The 16,243-nt window shown below is 37.5% G+C and overlaps 3 protein-coding genes across 4 annotated transcripts; 1 reads left to right on the top strand and 2 right to left on the bottom strand.

The window, feature by feature from the left end:
- Positions 1–743: 743 nt before the first annotated feature.
- On the top strand, positions 744–3,493 carry LOC103950808 (transcription factor MYB105). 2 transcript variants are annotated; one of them, XM_048571625.1, is made up of 3 exons: positions 744–1,801; positions 2,075–2,425; positions 2,873–3,493. In XM_048571625.1, exons 1-3 carry the CDS (start codon positions 1,312–1,314, stop codon positions 3,196–3,198), a joined length of 1,167 nt encoding a protein of 388 aa, XP_048427582.1. In that variant the 5' UTR covers positions 744–1,311; the 3' UTR covers positions 3,199–3,493. The 2 variants fall into 2 exon arrangements, with proteins under 2 accessions (XP_048427582.1, XP_048427581.1); XM_048571624.1 differs by having other exon boundaries at positions 756–1,801; positions 2,075–2,623.
- A 2,689-nt stretch (positions 3,494–6,182) lies between these two features.
- Positions 6,183–6,861, bottom strand: LOC103950948 (probable calcium-binding protein CML46). The gene has a single exon (XM_009362214.2). It carries the CDS (start codon positions 6,841–6,843, stop codon positions 6,310–6,312), a length of 534 nt encoding a protein of 177 aa, XP_009360489.2. The 5' UTR covers positions 6,844–6,861; the 3' UTR covers positions 6,183–6,309.
- A 3,853-nt stretch (positions 6,862–10,714) lies between these two features.
- LOC125468246 (cyclic dof factor 2-like) lies at positions 10,715–13,910 on the bottom strand. Its single transcript, XM_048572300.1, has 2 exons — positions 13,440–13,910; positions 10,715–12,369 (listed from the first exon to the last, which is right to left on the bottom strand). Exons 1-2 carry the CDS (start codon positions 13,710–13,712, stop codon positions 11,071–11,073), a joined length of 1,572 nt encoding a protein of 523 aa, XP_048428257.1. The 5' UTR covers positions 13,713–13,910; the 3' UTR covers positions 10,715–11,070.
- Positions 13,911–16,243: the final 2,333 nt, after the last annotated feature.

Raw genomic sequence — 16,243 nt, forward strand, 5'->3', positions numbered from 1 at the left:
GTGTTATGTTATGATCGTTTATCTATGCATGCGAAATTTATGTCCGATTCATTCCTCTCAAATATCGTTTTGTATATATAAAAGATAGATTATTCAGCAGTGTTTATTTAATTAGCTGATGATTCGAAGTCATTAGAATCTTTTGCTTATACAGAATAAGGTCATTAGAATCTTGGATTATATATGAAATCCATAAATAATGAAATTGTTGCCTAGGTACATGATTCGTGGACACCCGTCCTCTCCGTGAGAGAGAGAGAGAGAGAGAGAGAGAGAGAGGTAGATAACTAGATATAGGTGGAGAGGTGGGGTTTAGAATGACGTTGAGGAAGTGGCCTTTCCGGACTGTTATAATAGTTGTGAAAGAAGGGACACGAAAAAATCAAAGCAAATAATTCATCGCCAAATGGGGTTTGGTGATCGTCGTTGGGTCAACTTCAGGTGGTTAACTGAAACCAAAGGTAAATTCCACCAACTCTAGTTAAACAGGAGGGTCTAATCTTGCCAGAAAAAGCTGGTCTCATCATTAGTGATATATAATTACATGTATAATTTTATTTCGGTACATACATAAGAATCTCTTATTACGGATAAGAAAAATATATACATAACATACTTTATATAACGAGATTGATCACACGCAAAAATCTCTTCATATGTGAGTGATAAAGATGGTGGGCTAGCTGGCCTACCTTGTTTACTGGTGTCCAACAGGAGGGGTTCTTGTGTCAAAGTGCTCTGCAATCTGTGGTTTGAAAAGAGAAGGGGGGTGTCTAGACCTGCACAAGCCCAAGCGAGCATACATCACATTAGGAGTCTTTTCTTGTCAATCTTGAGAGAGACAGCCTAAGAAGAACCCTTCCAAGTTTCAACCCCATCACCATGAAGAGAGAGAGAGAGAGTGTAGGCCTCACTTTCACACGTGTGAGTGATGTGGGATTTGTTAAAAAGAAAGAGAGGAGAACAACAATAAAATAGTAGTAGGAGCTTGTTAAATTTTAGGGTCAGGGTCAGTCAGGGTTGTTAACTACTTAAAAGCACCCCTCCCTCTCCCTCTCCCTCCCTCCTCTCCTGACCACCCCCACACAGAGTCAGTGAGACTGATGAGGTGAGAGGCCGTGTAGGTTTCTGAACACTCTTTGCTATTTTTGCTGTTTCTAGTTTTCTCGCCTGCAAAACAAACTCCTTGCTCTTCCTACCTAGCTTTCACTAGCGCTCTCTCTCTCTCGCTCTCTCTCTCTCTCTTGCTTCCAATTTATTTTTCCAATCCTTTTCAAAGATGACTTTGTAACAGTTCTTCAATGTAAGAAAATGATGGCTAACAATGGTGCTATATATGCAACAGAAACCCCTAATACCTTAAGCTGTTTCTCCTCCTCCTCCTCTTCTTCTTCTTCTTCTTCTTCAATGGGAATGGTTTATGCCGATATGGGCTCTCTTTCTCTGAGCTCCAAGTATGGAGTATACTCATCAGTTTCTTCCCAGGACAGCAGCCACATCTCTAAGATTTCTGAATCAGAAAATGGAAGGGCATTATGGGGTTTTCCTTCTACCAGAAGTTATGAGGATCACCACAACAGCAGTGACATGAAGGGCTCAGATTATACCAGCAGTGATCACGATAAGAATCCTAATGAGAGTGGGGTGAAAGTTAGTGAGAAGGAAACAGAAAGTGGGCAATCAAAACTGTGTGCCAGAGGGCATTGGAGGCCTGCTGAGGATTCCAAGCTCAAGGAACTTGTGGCTCTCTATGGCCCTCAGAACTGGAACCTTATTGCAGAGAAGCTGGAAGGAAGATCAGGTAAGAAAAATGTGAGAAATTGTTTAGTCCTTTTGTCTGTAGTTATGTCTTCTTTTTGGAAGTGATTTTGACACTCGCGTTCTTCCACTACACTCCTTTTTAACCTTAATTCTTGGATTGAATAAACCAGATTTCAACCCAAAAAAATAGAATAAACCAGATGAGAAGTGCACGAGAAAACGAATCACTGCTACGTTTTCTCTTTGATTTCACAATTTTCACTCTAATCTATAATAATTCATATGTTTTTGCATATTTGTGTTTGTTAAAAAGGTAAGAGCTGCAGATTAAGATGGTTTAACCAGCTGGACCCAAGAATCAACAGAAGAGCTTTCACTGAGGAGGAAGAAGAAAGACTAATGCAAGCTCATAGAATATATGGCAACAAGTGGGCCATGATAGCCAGGCTCTTTCCTGGAAGAACTGATAATGCTGTGAAGAACCATTGGCATGTTATCATGGCCAGGAAGTACAGAGAGCAATCCAGTGCTTATCGGAGGAGGAAGCTAAACCAAACTGTTTACAGAAGCATGGAGGAAAATCCAAGCTTCAATGCAGCCTCGAGGAGTACTGAACCTCCACCACCTTATGGTGGTCTTAGTCTCCCCAATGGCGGCCTCGGCGGCAGTGGTTCTATATCTTCTTTTTCATATGGAACAAGCTATGATGGTGTTGTTGGTTATGGGGCTGATTATTATGGCTCAAATGGTTCACAAAACTTGATTAGTGTGGAAGAAGAAGCAACCACAAGGAAAAAGTTGCTTTCTCATAATAATAGTGGATTTTGTTCACAACAACAAACTCCTTTTGAATTCTTCCGTGGTATGTCGTTGTTCTTATTCTTTTTAATTTATCACCTTTCCATTACTTCAATCTGAAATGTCACACTAGCCGTATCTTAAGTCTATAATCACGCATTATCACGTGTATGATTAACTATGGATAGCGACGGATATCATATCCTATATAATCATGTATTCTCATGTGTATGATTAACTTGGGATACCGACACGAGGATGTCCCAGTTGCAGCAAAGTCTCAAAACACATAATGGTGGTTGTGTTATTGCAGGTCCGAAGAGCAATGAGGTGATGGGGATGATGAGCCAGAACCGATGTTGGGATGGTTCAGGTGGGATGGAGGGTCATTCATATGGGGGTATGTATACCCACCATCCACCTTCAAACATGAATGTCACGACAATGCAACAGTCAAACTTCCACAGCCTTGTTCATCAAAAGTACTCAGATTCTTCATGTCAAGTTTCAGGCGGCAAGCTCTCACCATCAGCATCAGCTGCTGACAGAGTTGTTGGCGGCGGCGGCGGCAGCAGCCACCGTGAGACGAGCATTCCGCCACCGCCCTTCATTGATTTTCTTGGGGTAGGAGCCACATGAAGTGAGAACTCAAGAAAAAGCTTAATAGGGTTTTTTTTTCTTCGTTTTCCTTCACTTGAACCATCAGAAGAAAAAGAGGCACAATGTGTTTGTGGTCCAAGAAAAACTATGAAGCAATAGAGGGAAAAAAAGAGAGAAGGCTTGTTGTTGTTTTAGTTAAGTTCAGCTGACAGTGAAAAATCTGCATCATTCCCTTTTAAGTCATATCCCACCACCATCTTTTCAATGTAACCCCAAACTCTCACATGAGACCCCCTCACCAAAAGGTGATCCAATAAATTAGATTATTGTCACACATTGACTTGTCACTTTTTTTCCATGTTTTCTTCTTTCTCTATAATAGTTTCCATGGAGCTCAAGAGAATGAAGATCAAACTAACCTAAAATATGGTAGAAGTCGCACTCCTTTTGTATCCCCTAACCCTTGAATAAATCAAGAGAAAACTAAGTGACGATAACAAGATAATGAGTAAAGAAGGTTTAAAGAAAGATAAAACGAAAGTGAAAATCGCTATTTTATCAAATTTTGTATTTGAGTAAAGGTTAAGAAATTAAATAGGGGAAAAGGTGATAGAATAGGGATGATGATGAAATAATGAGGTAAACAAAGATAATAATAGGGTCATTGGATTAGAACTATTTGGAACATCCTTTTCTTTCCCACGGGGACTGAAAAACTCAGGCACAATATCTGCAACTGAAGACTATCCTATACTTTGCTAATCTTACTGTGAGGGGTAGAGAGAGAGAGAGAGAGAGAGAGAGAGAGAGAGAGAGAGAGAATTCGCTCAATGCACATGGGATTAGCCGTTTGGAACTGTGTTAAATAGTACTTACTACTATTCTGCTGAGGGATGGATAGGATAGGACATGAGAGTCCAGGATTTCCTAAGGATATTACAGATATTGCTGAAAGCCTGGAACAAGTAACGTCAGTGGAAAGTAATGCACACTCAAAGTAGCCTATTCCCATCCAATCCAATGCGTATTGAACTCGTTCAGTAATGTAAAACACAATTACACTGAGATTTCGTACGCAAGTTTTATTTCAAATGTCTGTCGCCCAGAACAGGAAAATATTTGAGTGGTCCTGGTTCCAGACTCCATGCATCGACGGAATTCGACTTGAAAGCTCTCAATCCATGTCAGCTGAGACTTGAGATTGATGGAGGAGGTCTCACAAGGCTTAACTAGTATTTGGGCCTTGGCCTTCGTACAAGATTCCAATGAGTTTAAAGCTTGTTGTCACTTGTCACCAGAATGAATGTACCGCATGACCAATTTGTTCGGAATATTGGATCCTCGAATCACCCCTCAATTGGGTGAGAAATTATTGGCCGTGGCTACTCGTTCCACCTCACACATCCGCCCTAGACACATAAACATCCCACCTAGACCCTCCCACGCTCTGCTAGTCCCAATGATGGGTCATTGGCCGAACAACCATGTGATTCGGGCATCGAGACCGTAGAACTCCTCCTCCTGGGTCCAAGTAGGTTACATAATTTGTCAACTGAACTTTATAGCAAAACTTGATTTCAACCTGTACATGGCATGTTTATTTACTTGTAACGGAAAAAATAATAAATCAGAGAAGCTATGAATAGTAGGGTGTGTGATGTTCCGAAAGAAACAGGAAACCCTGCTTCTCCTTGTTATTGAATGGGGAAAGTAACGAGATCAGAAAGACACCAAATCACGATCACGTGGTTTATTACCATCAGACGATGGACAAGATGATATGAAATCACTAGTGTAATATCTAGAATTCCCGCAGCAACCAGGAAAATTCGAAGCCAAAACAGAGACCGAATGGTTGTCACCCACGACGAGAGCTTCATCTCCATTGCTTTTTACCTCAACTTGGTGCACAATAGATCCATCTTCATTACTGAAGTAAACCTGAATTCCTTCGCGGCCTCCTAAAAAACCTGTCACCGCCTATAAAATCTTAGGACGTGCAATAAGTAACCCATGATTGACTCCACCAGATATGCATGATCTATTGAAACTTCAAATGGATTGGAAGGAGTGAATAGCTTTAGTTCAGGCCGCAGTGAAGGGTTATTGCTCCTATTAAGGCTAATCTCTAACTGAATGAGGGTCAGAGAGCTCTCTTTGGCCCTATAATACTCTAAGAAATTATATTTTAATAAATCGTATCAGGTCATATTTCGTTTCATCTCCAACTGAAGAGACCTAAGGGCCATAGGCCAAACATAACCATGTGACAAAAACTATCTCCAACCGAAGGGGCCAAAATGCCATATATATGCCAAACATAGTCCTGTGACAAAAACCATCTCTAACCGAGGAGACCAAACATAATTTATTATTTTAATTGAATTAATATAGTTAATTAAATTAAACTACCATATTAAAATAAGATTTTCAAACATAGGAAGATTATTAGAAATGAGGTAAGATAGTATGAAATGGTGAAAAGTATATGACAAATGGTGTATGAAAAAAATTAGAAATTTAAAAAAAAAAACAAATCGTCCAAAAAAAAAAAAGTAGGTTGGGCAAAAAAAAAATTGTCTAAAAAAAATAAAAATGGGTTGGCTCATTGGGCTGGGTGGCTGGAGATGGTCAACTCGCTGACCTGATTTGGTGCTTTTGACTCGATGGGGCCCACAAGCCCTTTGGCCTAACCCTCAGTTAGAGATGATTTTCGTGTCATTTCGACTTATTTTTGGCCTTATAACACTTTGGCTGGATCGGTTGGAGATAGTCTAACATCTAGTGACATGATACCTCCCAAATTCGCAATAACCATATGACTATACTCACATCCGTGTGCTTCTTCTTCTTTTTTTAAAGAAAACTTTGGTGGTATAGGTTATTGATGGCGGAAAAAAAAAAAGAATTACACCTAATCAGGACGACATAAACCTTAATATTCTAAAAATGAAAACAAAAAAGATACAAAAAAAAAAAAAAAAAAAAAAAAAAAAAGACAACAAAATACAGCAATTTCGTAATCCATGAAACTTCATAACAATTAAAATAAAAGTAATCAGAAGTAGCACACACTTCAGTTGTAAAGGAATTAGGCATTACAATATGCAAACCAGAACAATGAGCAAAAAGCACACTTCAGCTTGGTTGTCAACAAAAGCTGTTCTCAATATGTGTCACAAACTCATCAAAATCAATTAGTCCATCTCCGTTCGTATCAACGGCCTCGATCATCCTCCGGCATTCGTCCAATCCAAACCCGTCCTCCAAACCCAAAATGTATAAAACTCTTTGTAACTCTGCAGCATCTATAAACCCGTCTTTATTTTCATCAAACACATCAAACGCTTCCTTTACCTCCTCCAAGCTAGGCTCCTCCTCATCGAACAGTCTCGAAAGCTCCTCCTCCGCACCCACCCCGCCTTGAATATCATCTCCTTGTGTATCATAACATATTAACCCTAGTCTGTCCATCACCGTCTTCACTTCTGCGGTTACTTCTGTTTTATCAGAAGTTGATTTGCGGGTATTGGTGCAAACCTTCTTCGAAGGTGTGGAGAAAAATGTTACAAAGGGATGAAACATGTGGTGTAAAGATAAAACTAAGAAATTTAATACCCAAGAAATCGATGCTGAAAAATAAAGCCAGACCAGTTGAGTTGTGTTTGTTGGTATGTCCTTCATGGCTAAGTGATAGGGCAAACCAACACTTAGAGACTGTTATATAGAAAGAAAAAAAAAAAAAAGGGAGCGACTTGGTGACTTGTGCTTGAAGGGTCAACGGCTTTAACTTTCTTAAGGGGAGAAGATGCAGTGCTCTTTTTTCTGTCGAATAAATTTTCGTGGAAGATGCACAAGAATTTACTGAAGAGTGTTTGGGAAGGGAAACAGAAAGTTACATCCTCCTATTCCCAATGGGCCAATAGGAGTACCAGACTTTTAACCCTTGGGTTAAAACATAAGATTTTTAACCTCCAAAAAATTTAGATTTTAATTCAGAAACATGTTTTTTGTTTAAACTTTTATGGGTTAAACTTTTGGTCTGAAATTATTAAAGAATGAATTTAGAATTATTAAAATAACTTTTTTCAAAAAAAAAAAAAATTATGTAAACTATCCTAATTTAATTTTATGAAAAATTTAACCTAAAAATATTTAGGTTCCAGTAAATATTGAAAAATCACTAAACTGACACTATGAAACTCGCGGAACACTACGAAAGAACATGAAACACATAAAAGAATTTTTTAAATTATTTTAGCCATTGGATTTAAATTTGGACCGTTAAATTTTTTTTTCTTTACCGTTAGATTTGATCATATTAGATCTTAGCCGTTGAATTCAATGAATTTATAAATATAAAACTAAAAAAAATACACATATATGGTGGCCCAACCCGCTTAACCCGGTAGGAATTCTGGACTAAATTTGCCCCAAAAATGAGCTTTGGGTTAATACTCATATTTGGCCTAAGGGTTGGAGCAAATTAGGGTAGGTTTAGAACCTAAAATTTGAGTTTTACTCTAAGAATTGGAGTAGGTCTATGAGAGTAAGCTTTTGGGTTTTTACTTTTATTTTAAAACTATATTGGCATGTAGTTAATCTCATTCTCATGTTTTTTTCTTCTCTTTTACTGGTTCATGACTTCTCGCATTCTAAATTAAAAGGGATTCAAAACCGTTTCATTTTCTAACCAATATGGCTACGCATATGTACATATGCGGGATTTTTGAATTATAGTAAATTTAATTTTCAAATTTGTTTGAACCAAACCTACCTTTCTTCAAATATGCAAAAAACAACAAAAGAAATTAAACAACCTACAATCTGAATTGGAAGTTCACATCGCCTTTGCAAGTTTCCAGAACTTGATAGTTATTGCGTGACCGACTTAACGTTTCATGTTCCACGAGGACATCCAATGTCCAAAAGGCTTTACGAATCTTCTAAGAAATTGGGACAACATCCTTTTGTTTTCCTTCCAACTTCTCTCTGTCAGGAGGAATTTCAATGCAAGGACTTGTAGTTACAGTGTTTAAAAACATTTTACTCAAAAGTAATGAGTTTGATTTTAGAAGTTATTCGAATTTCAAAAATCAGGTGAATGAGATAACAAAACGCACTGTTGTGCATATACATGATTGCTTGCTCGAATGCTTGAGCAACTTTTAATGGAAACATAATAACACGCCATAACCAAAGAGGATTTTCGATCACAGCAAAAACAATGGCTCCTCAGAATATTATGTTAAGCATAAACGCAAGACCTTTTTGAGGAGGAAGCTGCCCATAACTATCTCAAGATTCTTTGCTCCTTGAAATCCTAAAATCCACCACATCGAGTCAAGTCGTTTCAGAGCAGTCCCAATGCAAAATGAGGTCTAAGACGAAAATGAAATGTGGCCTTCCAAATTTGGTATTTTAGGATGATTTCTTTCATAACAATATGAATTTGAGGTAGTCAGATTAGATTATGAGAATAAGAGATTGTTTTCGTTCTTTTTAATCAAGAGTACGATTTTTTTATTTTAACAAATTTATTATTATCAATAGGAGTAAGAGGGTTTAAAACTATTACTATAATTTAAGAGAGTGAAAATTTCAAACTCGGAACGCATGTAGGTAAACTCAACAACTATCCATTATGATTGCTACGATGAATAATGCAAAGTATGAAGAAAATCAAGGCCTGATTTAAAAGTGAGGACAAGGCACATGCCTTGTTCGCCTTGCCTATGGCCGTCTCTAAGTCGTTTTGAGTTCCAAACCGGGTTGGGCCCAACTAAAAGTCTAAAAGCTTTGAAGCCCAAAATTATTATTTTCATAACAACGAGGCCCAAGCGACGAGGAAACATACATATGTGACATGTCTGGGAGAACTTTTCTGTTAAAACTTCAAAGTTCAAAACAAACAAGAGAAAAAGAAAGGTGTATATATGAAGAACCCTTTTTCCACTAATTATCTTCTATTTTATATACCAAAAGAAGAAATTAAATCATACGGCAACCAATAAAGAACATGATTAGTAAGGTTTGATATTAATCTCCTTTGTTTTACTTCAAAGTCAAGGTGTTGATGTTAACATGCAAACATATTACAACCACAAGAGCTTTTATAATATATTTGGATCAATGTCACGTATTACTGATTGACACTGCAAAGAACAAGATACTATGATTTTATTTTTTTCAAATAATTAATTTTTCTCCTTTTAATACAAGCGAGAAATGTAAATACACTAATTTCTCTCCAATCAATTGATTCTCCTTGGTCTCTTGGTACACAATGGTCTATTTGTTGAACCACATTTGGAAGATGACTTTCTACGCCTCTCACATATATCGCGAAGTAAATGTTGTTGCAAACACTTTGTTAACATGGCTTGCCTTCTCCAACTTTGGTATGACATGATTCTCATCCATTAGTGGCTCGTTCTACTTTGTTTTTCAGACTATGTTTTCTTTACTAGCTTCCGCTTCTCAAATTGATGTGCATCTTAGCATACAAATTTACCTTACTTTTTTTTTCTTTCTTTGAAGGATAAGGTTTATGTCCCTTCTTTTTTATGTATTTTATCTTTTTTCCTTGTATTATGAATAGTTTGATTTACGCCCCTTGATTAGATATAACTTTATTTATTTATTTTTTAATAAAATTCTCCTTGTATCATCGAAGTTTTAGAAAAACTTAACTAACTGGTTTGATCCACATGTACAACTCATCTTTGTCTATAGTATTTGGTATGTATATAATATAAGGAAAACTAATAAAAAGAGCTTAAAAACTTTAAGTTTTAACAATAAGAATAAAATAAAGAGTAAAGTGAATAGTATCAGGATTGACTTTTTAGTGTAAAAATATGATTTTTCATTAAAATGAATAGTACTAGGAACTTTTTCATTAAAATGAACAGTACCAGGAACTTTTCGTTAAAATTTCCAGTAATATAATCATCATATAGCAAAAATTCAGAATTTTTCTGTTGGAATCACATGTAATGGGTCCCACAACAACTAATTTTGTGGCCCTCCTCCAAGTGAGGACAAAGACAAGGAAATATCTGAATAGAAACACATATATAAATATGGAGTGTCTTCCCTGATTTTGATATATTATCCAGCAAGCAAAGTGGAAAGGGAAAAGAAGCCACTTTCTGTGTTTGGTGGATATACTTGGCTCGCATCGGTTTACACTTTATGGTCTTTATCTTTACCAATTTGGATTCCTTGTGTGTTGGAAAGGGATATATGCCCCTCCAATTGTCCACTAGTTCAAAGCTTATCTTCCCAATTTAGGCCCTACCTTGACTTTTTCAATCTTTTCATGAATCCGTACTTTTAAAATATGGAGTTTTAACGAAACAATTCTTCACTTTTCGTTAGTTTTTTTTAAAAAAAAAAATATATATATCACGCATTACTCTAAAGGCAACTGAAGTCGATCATTTTATAACTTGTTAGTTTTGTGATATTATTAAAAGTCAGTATGTTTTGAGCTTTAATTGACACTTAAGTAGATCAACATATCATAATTGCCAGAACAACGAAAAGCACATGAGAAAAATTAAAGTTTAGTTAACAAATATTGGATTTTGTTTACATCCAAATATCTCTCGCTTTATTAGCTATCTTATGTTACCTCACATCCTAAATATTTATAAAAACACTTTCTACAGCAACTAACTGAGGTGAAAACAAAAACGACCTATCCATAATGTTACACAGAGATTCCAGAAAATACATCTATATTATCTAATTCAGAAACATTGAGGCTGATCAGTAAACATTGCCTTATGGTACAAAAGTAAATGGAAAAAAAAGGTGTCATATTTGTCAGCAGCAAAAGGTTGAAGGGAGGTAAACCCGCTTCCATCACATTGCCGAAGTTTACCACTCAAACTTCAGCTTTGATCATGTTCTTTCGCGGAAGTTGAGTGACCGGGAAAACGCTGCAGGGTTCGCTTGCAACACTGGAGAAGCTTCAACCACGTGATTCTTCTCATCTCCCTTTGATTGAAACGCCTTGAAGAGACCTCCTCCCTCATTGGTACAGTTTCCCTTTTCATTCTTAATGCCAAGTGTTGCCCATATAGAGCTTCTTGCTGCTTCATTAGGATCATCGATCCTTAAAGTTTTTGGGATCCATACACATCTTTCGGAACTGTTCTCTTTCGCAGGCTCTTCGTTCTGAGAGCTGGATGGATTAGGTATGTCCTCGTCCCTTGAATGTTTCCCTAAGGTTGGGGAATTTGGACCGGATCTTGTAGCGCAATGGCTAAGAGTAGAGGATGGTGAGAGACATGGAACATTCCAAGGGCCCGGCACAGTGCAGCCCCAATATGGCGGTGCAGGGTAGAATGACATCGGAAAGCCTGAATGGCAGAAGCCGGGTGGAGGCATTGCAGAGGCCCACTGAGCTGAGTTCCATGGATAAGGCCAGGGGGAACCCGGAAAGCATGGTACTTGAGGAGGGAAAGTTTGACAATTTTGAGCTGACGGCTCTTGTGAACTAGCTCTGCCTCTCCTCTCTGTTGAATTTGAAGCTGTAATGGATGATCCACTTGAGCGGTCGTCCCCATTATCTCCAGCAGTGGGAGAAACTAGGAGTCTTTGTTCGGGTCCATGAAATCCATTTTGCATACAATTTTGGTTTCTCTCTGCAAGGTTCAATACAGAAGCCATTGATTCACAAAGAGGAGAATCTGAACCAAAGGTAAGGACAGTGCCGTTGCCTCCCAAAGTAGCGTTGTGTGCACCATTTGCAGTGCTAGCATGAGCTGCTTGAAGAGCATCTGACATAAAAATGTGACGATACTGTGAAGCTGAAGAGTTCTTATTCTTGCGACGACCAGCACCCACAGGCACATTCCTCATGATTCCTCCAGCAGTCCAATATCTCTGGCAGTTCTTGCAGAAATGGCGAGGCTGGTTGACATTGTAGTTATTGTAGTAACAGAACTTGGTGTCCATACTATTACATCGAGGGCATGGAAGTATCTTGTCTGGCTTCTTCAGAGTCTTATCTTGTGAGCTACCAGTCTCGCTCTGGTCTCCATTCTTAGATGAAGTTTCTCTATCAGCTGAAGGAGTTTTAGGATTCTCGCTAATTCCAGATGATGCTGTAGGAGCTTTTATGTCTTCTGTGATTTGATCTGAGATATCATCATCATGCTGTCTATCAGCTGCGAGTTCTTTTCCTGACATTGTTTCCTATATTCCAAACAAAAATTTCTGATCAGAAAAGTGCTTTTACAAGAATAGTTCCGAGTTCGCTCAATGTACTGATAAACAGATTGTTGTGATCATACATGCTAAAACATTGATTTATAAATCAAACAGAAACCGCTTTCGAGTTATTCAAGCAGAATAAACAAGAGAAAAAGGGTTGAAGAACTTTTGATACATAAATTTCGTTATTGTCCGAAACATTGTCATTCACAAAACATATAAAGGGGAACCAAAGTAGATAAGAACGGAGCCAAAAAAGAAAAAAATGTTGTTACAGAAGCAGACGGTGCAAAACACTGAAGTTGTCCGGAAAGAAAAAACATAAGCACTGCAGAAAAACCGAAAGCTATCTCGGATTTTATAAGCCGTTTGTTCAACTGACAAAAGTTATCCGTTCCCGACGAAAATGAAGTAAAATTCTAGGATTCTCCCTTTTCCTTCCTCTAAAACGTTACCAGCCATGTCAATGTACAAATTTGACAGATGGATAAATAAATCCTTCTGATGAAAACAGAGCAAGCAATTCAAAGTATCCGTGGAAAGAGTCTCAGAAGCCAAAAGCACAATTAGCTACTTCTAAAGTGCAGTGAAAAAAAGCAACTTCTCCTTATCACCATGCCTTTTGATTTCCAAACCATTTCAACTGGAACTTTATGATTATATTTTGACCAAAAAATAAAAATGTTTTCACCAAATCAACAAAAATCCAATTTTTCGGAAACTTGAACAGAATCAAACTAAACCGAATAAGGCTCGTAAATCCAACACAGCCAGCATCCGAATATCATGACGTAACCCTCAAGTTCCCCAAAGACAACCTCGGGATAATCAAGAGGACAGAAAAGAAAGGAATAACACAGACCAAATCGACAATCTTGATTTCAGGACAACAAATAGTCAGGAATCATTAAGTACGTCAATTTTCGGATCCCAAAATCACAAACTCAAGAGCAGGTAAAATCGAGCCATTAAAAATTCTGAGTTTCTGAAAAATGGGTTGTTCTTAGAATCTAAAATAACAGCCGCCATAGAAAACTCAAGATCAAACATACCTCTTTCTGTGCATCTTCTTCTCTCTCCGACTTCTCTTCTCGCGAATTGGTAGCAGCTGAAGAAGAAGAAAGCTTCTGGCTGGTTTCGGAACAGTCTTCCGCACCTCCACCGCCGCCGCCGCCGCCAGCAGTAGCAGCGACGTCAGAGTCAACAGCTCCACAACGCACGTCAATGGAGGAAGAAGACTCACGGTTCAGTGGCGCCATGGCCAAAGGTATAGTCTTTCCGAACAGCTTTATCATGTGTCCACCTCCTTCACTCTCCGACGACATTCTCGTAATTCGATTAAAACCCAGAAACAAAAATCTGTCTTTCGAACAAAAAGTACAGAAAGTTCGAGTCTTTTGATGTGCACTTGATGGTTTTGGGGCACTTGATGGTTGTTGCTTTTGTTGTTCTCAGAGTTCTGATCGAGGAGGATGAGGGGGAGTTTTGAGGAGAAGGGGGAAAGGGGGTGAGTGGGGTTTAACGAGGTGGGGAATGCCACATCATAAAAGGGGGAAAAGGGAGGAGATTTGTGAGCCACAAGTTGTATGTGGCGTTAGGATATCTTTCGCTCTGTTGGATTCCCCCACATTTCTTAAAAAGATAGTGCTTCTCTTTGTCCTCTTTTTTTTCAATTCCATGTCAGCATTTGAATTTCCACCCCTTTTCACAATTTGCTAATTACTCCCTTCTCTTTTACGAAAGATTTTTAATTGTGCCGAAAACACAGATTGATACATCAATGTCATAATACAAGTAGTTGATTTTTTTTTCCAAGTATTCAACTACTTGTATTATAACACTTCGTGTACCAGACCGTATTTTTGACGTACTGAAACATTTCTCCAACTTCACCTGCCTTTGCCAGTTTGCCTGCCCTTGCCAGTTTGCCTGCCTTCTACTTAAAAATATTCTCTCTTTTGTTTGTTCATTTATGCTATTTGCCTTATCAGATTCACTTATTTGTCCATGTTTTCTTTGCCTTTTGTCCAAATTATTACTGCAAGAGTTAGGGAATAAATGGATATTGAACTCGCTATTTACGATATTCAAACTTAAAACCTTACAAGAAGAGTAATACAACTACACTGTAGTAATTAGTGTCAAAAAAACAGTGTCTAATCACAACATATTACGTTGTACTTCAATAGAAAATAAGACTCATAAATACATACTATTGACTGTATAAATTGGATTATTGGTGAATGAGACCTATAGATATTTTAGCACCAATACAATTATAGAACATTGTGAATTTTCACTGATAAGTATGCTTGGAATTCTGTTTATTTTTCTGAAAAGGAAAAACTATCAAGCTTGTACATAGAAAATGACTGAAACAAGTTCGGTGTCGAGAAATGAGGCATATAAATACTGACTATTGTTGCACCTATAAAGAAATCGTGATTTTTTAGGATGAGTATGTATAGAGTTTTGTTTCCACAATAAAAATCTCAATTGTGTTTCATTGAACATATAGGGCTATTGAAAACCCTAACCCCCGAATGAAGTTATATAAAGCTATTAAGTACTTGCTGCAATGTGTTGAACTCTTGTTCCCTTATGATGATTAGTAAGTTAGATTTTGCAATGGGGAAGTAATAAAATTTACCAAATGAGCAATGGGGAAGTAATAAAAATTACCAAATGAAATACCACCTTAATAAACACAATCCGTAAATTTTACCTTAATAAAGTTCTTAGTTTAGTGGTATTTTTCTCATATGGACCACATGCATAACTAATGGTTAACTAACTACAATCATGTGCTTTACCAACTGAGCTAAAGATAAGCTGACTATTCCAGTTTGAATAAGTTGACTATAATAGTATATTTTTCATCATCTGCATATAAATTCGAATCATTTTTCATATTAAAAAAGAATGTAACATAAAAATAAAATTACAAATAAAAAATTCGAATTCAGAAGCAAATTACCCTTAATAATTTGGCTAAAAATTCAGATATGCGAAGTAGAAGTTAGTGTTTTGTGCGAGCATAATTATTGTGTGGCTTCTCTGGGGCAGGATAATGTTTATGCCAGCTGTGGGAAATAATTGGGTGTGCCGTGGGAAAAGTTCGCTTGCAGTAGAAAACACGTGGCGGACGGGGACCAGTGGGGGCCGATTTCAATTCGATCAGCTACCAAGGAATGGAGGGTCAGGGACCCACCTGCAACCTGCAAAAAGTGTAGTGAAAAGGTCATCTGATATCAGCATGTCACCGCCGTTGATCCCGTAGTTCGAAGCTGATGGCACTTTCGCTTCTGAGAGACTGAGCTGCCACGACTACATAATATCTGAAAGGGATTCTCTTCCAATTTATTTTCATCAACCTCACGCTATTTAGGATTCGGATCATTGAAATTTGATTAAATAATTACAGTTATTATAATTTTTAAAGACCATCTGTTTATAGTTATTAGATCAAATTCTAATCGTTCGAATTTCAAACTATATGGATTTGATGACAAGGGATTCGGAGCCCTCTCTGGTTATATCTAGTTCTAGTGGCCCTGCACATTTGTATTATTTGATTTATAATTCCATCGTAATATGTATTTATTACATCACGGGAACACATTATCTTTTAATATCTATTTTTTTCATGATTAATTAGTTGATGGCAGTCCCTCATTTCACCAAATGAATTGGGAAGTTTTGTTTTAGATCAAATCTTCTCCACCACGATTTAGTATTACGATCATTGATATTCTTCTTCATTTGTAAATAAAAGTTCTTAGGTTTGATTCTCATCAAAAGTAAATTTGAACTATATTATTGCTAACTCATTTTGAGGGTAAGCCCACCTCTAGAT

This window comes from the organism of the source record quoted next, unplaced genomic scaffold (assembly GCF_019419815.1).
Source record: "Pyrus x bretschneideri cultivar Hongxiangsu unplaced genomic scaffold, Pyrus_bretschneideri_v1 Contig6, whole genome shotgun sequence".
Classification (NCBI taxonomy): domain Eukaryota; kingdom Viridiplantae; phylum Streptophyta; class Magnoliopsida; order Rosales; family Rosaceae; genus Pyrus; species Pyrus x bretschneideri.

Bases quoted from the DNA above. Each gene is read 5' to 3' on its own strand.
- LOC103950808 (XM_048571624.1), top strand. From the start codon at position 1,312: ATGATGGCTAACAATGGTGCTATATATGCAACAGAAACCCCTAATACC. The intron at 1,802-2,074 runs GTAAGAAAAATG...TTTGTTAAAAAG, and splicing joins GAAGCTGGAAGGAAGATCAG to GTAAGAGCTGCAGATTAAGA. The intron at 2,624-2,872 runs GTATGTCGTTGT...GTGTTATTGCAG, and splicing joins TCCTTTTGAATTCTTCCGTG to GTCCGAAGAGCAATGAGGTG.
- LOC125468246 (XM_048572300.1), bottom strand. From the start codon at position 13,712: ATGTCGTCGGAGAGTGAAGGAGGTGGACACATGATAAAGCTGTTCGGA. The intron at 12,370-13,439 runs GTATGTTTGATC...TTTGGAATATAG, and splicing joins AAGAAGATGCACAGAAAGAG to GAAACAATGTCAGGAAAAGA.
- LOC103950948 (XM_009362214.2), bottom strand. From the start codon at position 6,843: ATGAAGGACATACCAACAAACACAACTCAACTGGTCTGGCTTTATTTT.